This window comes from Dendrobates tinctorius, unplaced genomic scaffold (genome assembly GCF_039654945.1).
Source record: "Dendrobates tinctorius isolate UK_male_01 unplaced genomic scaffold, ASM3965494v1 ptg000015l, whole genome shotgun sequence".
NCBI lineage: Eukaryota > Metazoa > Chordata > Amphibia > Anura > Dendrobatidae > Dendrobates > Dendrobates tinctorius.
The window spans coordinates 47,501,798-47,514,351 of NW_027361683.1; the positions used below are offsets into that span (position 1 = coordinate 47,501,798).

At 47.7% G+C, this 12,554-nt stretch overlaps 1 protein-coding gene across 2 annotated transcripts in view; it reads left to right on the forward strand.

The window, feature by feature from the left end:
• The window catches only part of CTPS1 (CTP synthase 1), a 114,119-nt gene that overhangs the window by 30,689 nt on the left and 70,876 nt on the right, over positions 1–12,554 (forward strand). For both annotated transcript variants that reach the window (XM_073564152.1, XM_073564153.1), the window contains exon 8: positions 3,747–3,898. In XM_073564152.1, the coding sequence (XP_073420253.1) occupies positions 3,747–3,898 (152 nt within the window). The remainder of the gene's footprint in view (positions 1–3,746; positions 3,899–12,554) is intronic.

The following is a 12,554-nucleotide window of genomic DNA, read 5'->3' on the forward strand; positions in this document are numbered from 1 at the left end:
CCGCGGCCGAACGTTTCTGAGGGTTCTACTCCAATCTATTCGCAGTCCCCAAAAAAGGAGGCAGCGTCCGGCCCAAACTAGACCTAAAACAACTCGACAAGTATGTACGAGTTTGTCATTTTCGCATGGAGTCCCTTCGGTCCATCATTGCGTCCATGGAGCAAAGACAATATCTCGCCTCCATAGACATGCAGGATGCATACCTGCATATACCGATTGTTCCCGCCCATCAGAGATTTCTCAGGTTCGCTATCGACCAGGACCACTACCAGTTCGTGGCTCTCCCGTTCGGACTCGCCACGGCTCCCAGAACATTTACCAAGGTTATGGCTGCCACCATAGACGTTCTACACTCCAGAGGCATAGTAGTCGTTCCATACCTGGACGACCTTCTCATCAAGGCTTCCACCTTCAAGGAATGCGAGGTCAGCGTCTCAATCAAAATTGACACTCTGAGTCGCCTGGGCTGGTTAGTCAACTTACAAAAGTCATCGACTACACCGAGTCAGTCTCTGACCTTCCTGGGGATGCTATTCGACACCACCAGGGGTCTGGTGCTCCTTCCCAGAGACAAGGCACTGGCTCCTCGTCTAGGAGTTCGCATACTCCGCAATCCCCCCGATCTCTCCGGTTTGCCATGAGAGTCCTCGGCAGGATGGCAGCAGCAATGGAGGAGGTACCATTTGCCCAGTTTCACCTCAGGCCTCTTCAATTAGCCATCCTCATGTCCTGGGACAGGAATCCTTTCTCCCACGACAGGGAGTTCCAGCTAACGTCGGCAACCAGGAGGTCCCTTCACTGGTGGCTCAAGCCAACCTCACTGGCAACGGGAAAATCCCTTCTCTCAGGTCAATGGAAGGTCCTGACCACCGATGCGAGCCTGACAGGTTGGGGTGCGGTGCACCTACATCACAGGGCACAGGGCAAGTGGTCACCAGTGGAAGCGAACATGCCCATCAACGTCTTGGAAATTCGGGCCATCTTCCTGACATTGAGAGCCATTTGTCACTCACTGGCAGCCTCTCATATCAGAGTACAGTCGGACAATGCCACGGCAGTGGCTTATGTGAACCACCAAGGCGGGACCCACAGTACCCAGGCGATGAGAGAAGTGGCACATATCCTCCACTGGGCGGAAGACATGAGGTCGGTACTCTCTGCGGTCCACATTCCAGGTGTGGACAACTGGGAAGCCGACTTCCTAAGCAGACAAGGAATGGACTCGGGAGTGGTCTCTCCATCCCGAAATCTTTCGACAGATCTGCCATCACTGGGGGACCCCAGACGTGGACCTAATGGCATCCCATCTCAATGGCCTGGACACGCGATCCGCGGTCGCTCGGAGCAGTTGCTCTGGTTCAGGACTGAACCCAGTTCCAGCTTCTGTACATCTTTCCACCTCTCCCCCCTGATATCCAGAGTCATGAGGGAGTTCCAACCATCCTGATCGCGCCAGACTGGCCCAGACGTACATGGTACGTCGACGTCGTACAACTTACAGCAGACGTCCCCTGGCGTCACCCCGACCGTCCCGATCTTCTGTCACAAGGCCCGTTCTACCACCAGAACTCAGGGGCTCTCAATTTAACGGCGTGGCCCTTGAGACCTGGGTCCTAACCCAGGCAGGACTCTCAACGGACGTCATTAGAACCATGATCAGGCACGGAAGCCAGCCTCCGCTAAGATTTATTACCGTACCTGGAGAGCTTTCTTCACCTAGTGCGAATCTCGCGGCCAAATTCCACTCTCTTATTCCCTCCCAAAAGTCCTTGGCTTTCTCCAATCGGGCCTGGATGCCAGGCTATCCCTGGGCTCGCTTAAGAGCCAGGTGTCAGCGCTCTCGGTGCTTTTTCAGAGGTGCATCGCTAACAAGCCGCAAGTAAGGACCTTTCTCCAGGGGGTTTCCCGATTGGTTCCCCCCTACAGACGTCCACTGGAAACGTGGGACCTCAACCTGGTCCTGACAGCATTGCAGGCACCACCTTTCGAACCCCTTAAGGAAGTCCCACTCCGCACTCTATCACAGAAGGTGGTTTTTCTGGTGGCAATCACCTCGCTTCGCAGGGTGTCTGAATTGTCAACACTCTCCTGCAGACGGCCCTTGCTAGCCTTTCACCAGGACAAGGTGGTTCTCCGTACAGTCCCATCCTTCCTTCCGAAGGTTGTGTCCAACTTCCACCTCAATGAGGAAATTTCACTGCCATCCCTTTGCCCGGTTCCGGTTCATAGAGTGGAGAAGGCTCTGCATGCGCTTGACCCCGTCAGGGCATTGCGTATATACGTGTCTAGGACTGCACCCTTCTGAAAGTCTGATTCCCTTTTCCTTCTTCCGGAAGGCGTTCGCAAGGGTCTGCCGGCTTCCAAAGCTACCCTTGCCAGGTGGATCAAGTCCACCATACAAGAGGCTTACCGCCTTAACAAATCTCTTCCGGCCGGTATCACGGCACACTCTACGCGGGTGGTAGTGCCTCCTGGGCCATTCGGCACAACAGGTGTGTAAGGCAGCCACTTGGACTAGCTTACACACGTTTACGAAACACTACAGAGTTCATACCCAGTCCTCAGCGGATGCGAGCCTGGGTAGACGGGTTCTGCAGGCGGCAGTGCCCCAAGTTTAGGGACCTGTCTGCACAATATTCGTCCATTGCTTCCCACCCAGGGACTGTTTTGGGACGTCCCATGGTTCTGTGTCCCCCAATGAGGCGACAGAGTAAAGGAGATCTTTGTGTACTCACCGTAAAATCTTTCTCTTAGCCTCTAATTGGGGGGCACAGCTCCCACCCTGTTGCCCTTACGGGCCGTTGTTACGGTTGAGTTCTCATATTGTTCTTTGAGCTCGTACATGGTGGCCTTATTACAGGCATGGATATGTTATTTCTGTTAACTTCCTCCTAATGCTTTTGCACAAAACTGGAGAAGGCTGATGCCGTCCAGGGGTGTATACTGCAGAGGAGGAGCCATAGTTAATCTTTTTCAGATTATGCATAGTGTCGCCTCCTAGTGGACAGCAGCAGCAGTGACCCCCAATTAGAGGCTAAGAGAAAGATTATACGGTGAGAACACAAAAATCTCCTTTTAAGTCGCCTTTCCATACAAGGTTTGTGCCTCATTCAAATGTCCATGAATCACAGTGGCTTCCTAAAGTATTCACCACCATCCCTTTGCATTTTTTGTTTTGCTACCTACCTCACAATCTAGATTTTCATTGTTTTTGAGGGTTTGCATCAGTTCATTATTGTGAAGCAAACAACAAATAGCACAAAGTAACTGAAAACTTCCGTGTGCATAACTATTCACTCCCCTAAAGTCAGTACTTTTTTAGAGCCTCCTTTTGCAGCAATTACAACTGCAAGTCACTTTGATAAGTCTCTATGAGCTTTCTACATCCTACCACAGGGATTATTGCTGGTACCTCAAGGCAGAACTACTCCAGCTAAAAGGAAAATTTGTCCGGTTGGCAAAGGAGTTAAAAAAGGACTAAGGCACTTGGGACCCCTATTCTAATGATCGTAGCAGTCCCAGTGGCAAGATCACCAGCAATAATCTAGCCTATGGTTAGATGGTACATTTTTTTTTTTTCTGGTGGTAAAGCTATTCTAATATTGATATTTCTGGAAGATAGCACTGATCTCTTATAAATGTATGATAACCATATGGATGTCCACCTCCTAGGCGTTGTCTCAGTTCTTATGGACAGTCTTCCTACAATGTAGACAAGATCTCTAACTCCTCTCTAAATCTTCTAGGTCATCTGCGTACATGATGTCTCTTCTATATACAGAGTTCCATTGCTTCTGGAGGAGCAAGGTGTAGTTGAATATTTTCGGAAACGGTTAGATCTTCCTATTGGGCGCGAGCCTCGCAAGATGCTTCTGAAGTGGAAAGAAATGGCAGATAGGTAAAATGACAGTTCTATTAATATACAGAAGGCTTGAAAATGCAGAAATGCATATTAATTAAGATGCCATGGGTCCGAAAGCTACAGCCAAAGACTGCAGTTAAGAACAGTCTACTCCATAACAATCAACCTTTTACTACAACGCAAACGTGATAGGAATTTGGCCTAAAAGTGTCACCAAAGGTTTGGCATCTTGCATTACATTAGCTGAATGATCTTTTTTTAGCAATTCACAGGCAATCAATTTTTCTGGAGTATGGATTTGTCTATCTCAATATTGCGATATGACATACTTGCAGCTTATGTACTTTGAGGTACAATGGTGGACTTAATTCTGATGTCAGAAAAATATATTGCAGCGCTTGTGCATCATTAAAAATGTTAGACTTTATTGATGCATTTGATAAAAAAACACTCCATATCATGAAACATTAAAAAGTGAAGGCTGCACAAATGGAATACTGGAAAAGGAGACATTCTGGCCTGGGAAGTAACATGCAGTAAAAACCCATAGATACATTAAAGTGAATGTATTCATCACATATAATGCCATATCTCAAGAGGAAAGTGTTCCTTAGCAAAGAGCTAAGGAAGCATGAAACAGTGAATCAAAATTACTGAAGAACCTGTGTAACCTGAGGAATTTTATCTGCTTCGACCCAAGGTTCTTGACACAGAATTTGTGACGTGTGCTTTGAGGGCTGGTGGTTACCTGGTAATTTGAGTCATTATTTCATGCTCTCTCGGCATGTTTTTTTTCACTGAGGTATTTTTTTTTTTTTTTTTTTTTTTTTTTTTTTTAATATTCACTGCTCCAAATTGAAATTGCAACACTAAGAATGATAAGTCACAGAATTATGGAAATCACAGAATTTATAGACATATAAATGATGTGTAAATTATAAATCAAGATGCTATAAAAAAATGTTCTCAAGTGTCTGCACCATGTGCAGAAATACATCTACTTAAGCACATTAGCATGCTATTAATGGGAATGTTCTGCCATGCTAAATGCACATGGGAGAAACAAATCATTAAGATCTGCTGCTGGCAGCTTCCTTTGCAATTGCGAGCCAATGACATCCCACGTGCTTGATGGGAGATAAGTATAGAGAGGAAATGATGGCAAGTTTAGGACATGCAGGCTGCTCATGGGAACATGTGGCCTGTCATTGCCATGATGAAAAAAACAACTATGGGGACACTCTAAAGGAATGGCCGAATCATTGTTCCTTGACCAAATCAATGTAAAAGCCCAGTTGCTAGTGTTCCTGAAATGAAGACTAGAGGGTTTTAGGTACCATACATTATGCCATATCACATCATAGTATTAAAAGTAGGACCGGTTTGACATTTTCTCATGAAGGTCTCTATGGGGTTGCCATGGAGCCTTTTTTTCCCCCTCCGCTCGTTTACAAAGGTTGGACAAAATAATGGAAACACCTGGAAACATCAACAAAAGTTAGTTTAATATGGTGTAGGTCCACCTTTTGCGGCGATTACAGCCTCAATTCTCTGAGGTATGGATTCATTCAAGGTGTGAATTGTTTCCAAAGGAATTTTAGCCCATTCTTCAGTTAAAACACCCTTCAGTTCTTTGAGCGACGATGGCGGCGGAAATCGACGTTTAACTTGAATCTCTAAAATCGACCATAAATGCTCAATAATATTGAGGTCTGGGGATTGTGGGGGCCAGATGAAATGCTCAACTTCATTAGAATGTGCCTTGTGCCATGCTTCAATGATTCTAGCTGTATGAATTGGTGCATTATCATCCTGAAAGATGGCGTTCCGCTCCGGAAACAGTGCTTGAATCATAGGATGCTCTTGGTCTCCCAAAATGCCTAAATCTCTGCTGTTAATTCTTCCATGAAGGGATATCATTGGCCCAGCGGATCTCCACGAAATAGCACCCCAGATCATCACAGAACCTCCACCATGTTTTACGGTTGGGAGAAGGCAGTCTGGATGGAATGCTTCTTTCGGCTGTCTCCAAACGTACACTAAGCCGGAGGTCGGAAATAGGGTAAACGATGATTCGTCTGAGAATCACATGTTTCCACTGCTTGAGGGACCAATTCTGGAGGTTTCTACACCACTCTAAAAGCTTGGAAACATTTGTCATTGAGAGCAGCGGTTTTCTAATTCCGTGGAATCCAGATTTGTGCAGCTCCCGACGAACAGTTTTCGTGGAAACTGGGTTCTGTAGGTATTTATTTAGCTCAGCAGTGATTTTCGGAGCCGTGGTCTTGTAATCCTATCTCACAATTCGCTTTAGAGTCCGACGGTCTCTCTCAGTCAACTTCGACTTTCGGCCAGACTTGTGCTTGGCTGCGGACGTTTTTCCTTCTCTTTCAAACGCAGTCATTACTTTGGAGACAGTACCTCTTGACGAGCCAAGCATTCGGGCACTTTCTTGTTACATTAGCGCCTGCCATACGAGCATCAACAATTTGGCCTCTTTGAAAATCTGAGAGGTCTGCCATTGGTATCAGGTTCTCATCAATGTTCTTACAATTCTGCAAAACAAACAGTTAATTTACATACACATATCACATAACAAAAATCAACTGCAAAACATTACCATATGTCACGGTTTGCATGTTTATAACATGTTGGAAGATTATGATGCCAAAACGTTAGGTGTTTCCATTATTTTGTCCAACCCCTGTATGTTGCTTGTTCTGCTGTCTGAGTGGTCTAAATGTGCTACCTGTCCTGCAGCATCTTCAGATTTGTCTACCATTGAGCACTTTTGGACATCATTGGTCAGCAGTGGCAGAAAGAGCTGCCAGCAATGGATCTAGATTCATGTGCCTAGTTGTTTTTCAGCACGGCACAACATTCCTCAGGGAACCATAATTTCCCTGATTGATGGCATGACAAGGGCGTGCAAGTGCGGGCCTTTTTTGCATGTGACACTCATACTCAATGCTGAATAAGTTAAGGTGCTTTTGAAACTTCTGATCTTTAGCTTTGGTTAAACTTTATCATAAGTTATGTGAAAATCACATGCGTTTTTATTGGGTTTCCATCCTGGACAAGCAAATAACTTGGTTTTTTTCTGTGTGGATTTTCCTCATTTTATGCTAGTCTGAGGAAAATTTCGAAAGAAAATGCATGCCTACTGCAACATAAATTGACACGTTGCAGATTTATAAATGGCAACGCCGGTCAGTCTCTGCAGGGCTCAAAAAAACAAACCCACAATGGACATGCAAAGAGGAAAATATAGTCCAGCTCTTGGTTCCTTGAAACAATTTTTTCTTTCTTTATTATGCAAAAATGATTAACATCCAACTTCACATAAATAGCATATTGTCACCACCATCATAAGGGACAGTAGTACAGATGCTTTTCGAGCTCAACACCTCTTAATCATTGCTCTACATAATACAATTTCTGTCTGTCTTATATACCAAAAGCCGCATAGTCAGGTGTAGGCTATCAGTATAGCATCATTAAAGTCACACCTGTTCACTGGTTAAAACCCAGTACGAATTTCCGGCCAATATAAGGGTGTCAGAGATCATACTTACCTCCCCCCCCCCCCGGGAACGGTCTCTGCAGCTCCCCCTCTTCTCCACAGATTCCCTTCCTGTCTTCAGCGGTCAAGTGGTACAACTCATGAATATTCTCATGTTCATGAGTATAATGAGCAGTATCACGTGATCGCTGAAGGCAGGAAGGGAGACCGTGGAGAAGCTGCGCTGCAAAGACCGCGCTAGGAGGGAGTAAGTATAGCGATAGTCACCTGTCCCCGGTCCATCACTGCTCCTGTGTCAGTGACGTTTAGCCAGCAGGGGGCGCGGTGACGTGGTTAGTGCTAGCTGAACAGTCACTGACACAGGAAGCGGCAAACAGCGGTGAGCAGCGATGAAACCCGGAGAGGTGAATATCTCAGGTGTCGGGTCCTGAGCAGGAGAGGTGAGTATGGCTTTTTTTTTTTTGGCAGCAGCAGCAGCATATGGGGGCATAATATATGGAGGGGCATATTCTATGGAACAGCATATGGGGGCATAACATATGGAGGCATAGTCTGTGGGGCAGCATATGGGGGCATATTCTATAGAGCAGCATATGAGGGCATAGTCTATGGGGCAGCATGTGGGGGCATAGTCTATGGGGCAGCATGTGGGGGCATAGTCTATGGGGCAGCATACAGTTGTGGCCAAAAGTATTGACACCCCTGCAATTCTGTCAGATAATACTCTTCCTGAAAATGATTGCAATCACAAATTCTTTGGTATGATTATCTTCATTTAATTTGTCTTAAATGAAAAAACACAAAAGAGAATGAAGCAAAAAGCAAAACATTGATCATTTCACACACCTCTCCAAAAATGGGCCAGACAAAAGTATTGACACCCTCAGCCTAATACTTGGTTGCACAACCTTTAGCCAAAATAACTGTGACAACCGCTTCCGGTAACCATCAATGAGTTTCTTACAATGCTCTGCTGGAATTTTAGACCATTCTTCTTTGGCAAACTGCTCCAGGTCCCTGATATTTCAAAGGTGCCTTCTCCAAACTAAACATTTTTAGATCTCTCCACAGGTGTTCTATGGGATTCAGGTCTGGAATCATTGCTGGCCACCTTAGATAGTACGAGTTGACACTGTTGTACCCTCGGACTGCAGGGCAGCTTGAACTTGTTTGGATGTTAGTCGAGGTTCTTTATCCAACATCCGCACAATCTTGCGTTGAAATCTCTTGTCAATGTTTCTTTTCCGTCCACATCTAGGGAGGTTAGCCACAGTGCCATGGGCTTTAAACTTCTTGATGACACTGCGCACGGTAGACACAGGAACATTCAGGTCTTTGGAGATGGACTTGTAGCCTTGAGATTGCTCATGCTTCCTCAAAATTTGGTTTCTCAAGTCCTCAGACAGTTCTTTGGTCTTCTTTCTTTTCTCCATTCTCAATGTGGTACACACAAGGACACAGGACAGAGGTTGAGTCAACTTTAATCAGTCAGCTGGCAGTAAGTGTGATTTAACTATTGCTAACACCTGTTAGGTGCCACAGGTAAGTTACAGGTGCTGTTAATTACACAAATTAGAGAAGCATCACATGATTTTTCGAACAGTGCCAATACTCTTGTCCACCCTCTTTTTTTATGTTTGGTGTGGAATTATATCCAATTTGGCGTTAGGACAATTCTTTTTGTGTTTTTTTTTTTTTTCAGTTAAGACAAATTAAATGAAGATAATACCAAAGAATTTGTGTTTGCAATCATTTTCAGGAAGAAGCTGAGTATTATCTGACAAAATTGCAGGGGTGTCAATACTTTTGGCCACAACTGTATGGGGGCATATAATAATAGTAATAAATTTTATTTCTATAGCGCCGACATATTCCGCAGCACTTTACATTATCCTATTGGGCATTATCCTATGGAGCAGCATATGGGGGCATTAGCCTATGGGGCAGCATATGGGGGCATAGGCTATGGGGCAGCATATGGGGGCATAGGCTATGGGGCAGCATATGGGGGCATAGGCTATGGGGCAGCATATGGGGGCATAGGCTATGGGGCAGCATATGGGGGCATAGGCTATGGGGCAGCATATGGGGGCATAGGCTATGGGGCAGCATCTATGGGGGCATAGGCTGTGGGGCAGCATCTATGGGGGCAGCATCTATGGGGGCAGCATCTATGGGGGCAGCATAGGCTGTGGGGCAGCATCTATGGAGCAGCATAGGCTGTGGGGCAGCATAGGCTGTGGGGCAGCATCTATGGGGCAGCATAGGCTGTGGGGCAGCATCTATGGAGCAGCATAGGCTGTGGGGCAGCATCTATGGAGCAGCATAGGCTGTGGGGCAGCATCTATGGAGCAGCATAGGCTGTGGGGCAGCATCTATGGAGCAGCATAGGCTGTGGGGCAGCATCTATGGAGCAGCATAGGCTGTGGGGCAGCATCTATGGAGCAGCATAGGCTGTGGGGCAGCATCTATGGAGCAGCATAGGCTGTGGGGCAGCATCTGTGGGGCCCCTCTTTTTTTATGTTTGGTGTGGAATTATATCCAATTTGGCGTTAGGACAATTCTTTTTGTGTTTTTTTTTTTTTTCAGTTAAGACAAATTAAATGAAGATAATACCAAAGAATTTGTGTTTGCAATCATTTTCAGGAAGAAGCTGAGTATTATCTGACAAAATTGCAGGGGTGTCAATACTTTTGGCCACAACTGTATGGGGGCATATAATAATAGTAATAAATTTTATTTCTATAGCGCCGACATATTCCGCAGCACTTTGCATTATCCTATGGAGCAGCATATGGGGGCATTAGCATATGGGGGCATTGGCCTATGGGGCAGCATATGGGGGCATAGGCTATGGGGCAGCATATGGGGGCATAGGCTATGGGGCAGCATATGGGGGCATAGGCTATGGGGCAGCATATGGGGGCATAGGCTATGGGGCAGCATATGGGGGCATAGGCTATGGGGCAGCATATGGGGGCATAGGCTATGGGGCAGCATATGGGGGCATAGGCAGCATCTATGGGGGCATAGACTGTGGGGCAGCATCTATGGGGGCATAGGCTGTGGGGCAGCATCTGTGGGGCAGCATAGGCTGTGGGGCAGCATAGGCTGTGGGGCAGCATCTATGGGGGCAGCATAGGCTGTGGGGCAGCATCTATGGGGGCAGCATAGGCTGTGGGGCAGCATAGGCTGTGGGGCAGCATAGGCTGTGGGGCAGCATAGGCTGTGGGGCAGCATAGGCTGTGGGGCAGCATCAATGGGGCAGCATAGGCTGTGGGGCAGCATCTATGGAGCATCATAGGTTGTGGGGCAGCATCTATGGAGCAGCATAGGTTGTGGGGCAGCATCTATGGAGCAGCATAGGCTGTGGGGCAGCATAGGCTGTGGGGCAGCATCTATGGGGGCATAGGCTGTGGGGCAGCATCTATGGGGGCAGCATAGGCTGTGGGGCAGCATAGGCTGTGGGGCAGCATCTATGGGGGCAGCATAGGCTGTGGGACAGCATCTATGGGGGCAGCATAGGCTGTGGGGCAGCATCTATGGAGCAGCATAGGCTGTGGGGCAGCATCTATGGAGCAGCATAGGCTGTGGGGCAGCATCTATGGAGCAGCATGGGCTGTGGGGCAGCATCTATGGAGCAGCATGGGCTGTGGGGCAGCATCTATGGAGCAGCATGGGCTGTGGGGCAGCATCTATGGAGCAGCATGGGCTGTGGGGCAGCATCTATGGAGCAGCATGGGCTGTGGGGCAGCATCTATGGAGCAGCATGGGCTGTGGGGCAGCATCTATGGAGCAGCATGGGCTGTGGGGCAGCATCTATGGAGCAGCATGGGCTGTGGGGCAGCATCTATGGAGCAGCATGGGCTGTGGGGCAGCATCTATGGAGCAGCATGGGCTGTGGGGCAGCATCTATGGAGCAGCATGGGCTGTGGGGCAGCATCTATGGAGCAGCATGGGCTGTGGGGCAGCATCTATGGAGCAGCATGGGCTGTGGGGCAGCATCTATGGAGCAGCATGGGCTGTGGGGCAGCATCTATGGAGCAGCATGGGCTGTGGGGCAGCATCTATGGAGCAGCATGGGCTGTGGGGCAGCATCTATGGAGCAGCATGGGCTGTGGGGCAGCATCTATGGAGCAGCATGGGCTGTGGGGCAGCATCTATGGAGCAGCATGGGCTGTGGAGCAGCATGGGCTGTGGGGCAGCATGGGCTGTGGGGCAGCATGGGCTGTGGAGCAGCATGGGCTGTGGGGCAGCATGGGCTGTGGGGCAGCATGGGCTGTGGGGCAGCATGGGCTGTGGGGCAGCATGGGCTGTGGGGCAGCATGGGCTGTGGGGCAGCATCTATGGAGCAGCATGGGCTGTGGGGCAGCATGGGCTGTGGGGCAGCATGGGCTGTGGGGCAGCATGGGCTGTGGGGCATTATTAACCTTTGTACAGCAATATATGGGGTGTATTTTGTATGGAGCATCTTATGGGGCCATCATGAACTGTATGGAGCATTATATGGTGTTCCTGATTTCAATATGGATATTCAAAAACATTTAACCTACTGATGTCTCAATTAATTTTACTTTTATTAGTATCTATTTTTATTTTTGTAATTTACCAGTAGCTGCTGCATTTTCCACCCTAGGCTTATACACGAGTCAATGTTTTCCCAGTTTTTTGTGGCAAAATTAGGGGGGTCGGCTTCTCTAATATATAAAGCTCAAAGTGTGTGTGTATGTATGTATGTATGTATGTCTGGGATAGGCATCCGCACCGTCGCAGCCACAGCCAAAAAATTTGGCACACTCACACGTCTGGACCCCGAGAGCGTCCTAAGCTATGTTGTGAGGCGAAATTTTAACCCTGCACGTTCCAATTTACCAAACAATTTTGCCCCTATCTACATACTGGGGAAAAAGTGTGTGCGTGTCAAGCCCCGCCCCTCATTATGTCACAATGCCCCTATTTGCATAATGGGGAAACAGTGTGTGCATATCAAGCCCCGCCCCTCATTATGATGTCATAATGGTTGCCATGGAGACGCTGATGTCATAGATTGCAAGCCCCGCCGCTCATTATGATGTCATAATGGTTGACTATGGGATGGAGAATGTGTGATGGGTATATGGGCACTGGACTATGGGATGGCAGATATGTATGATGGGTATATGGACACGG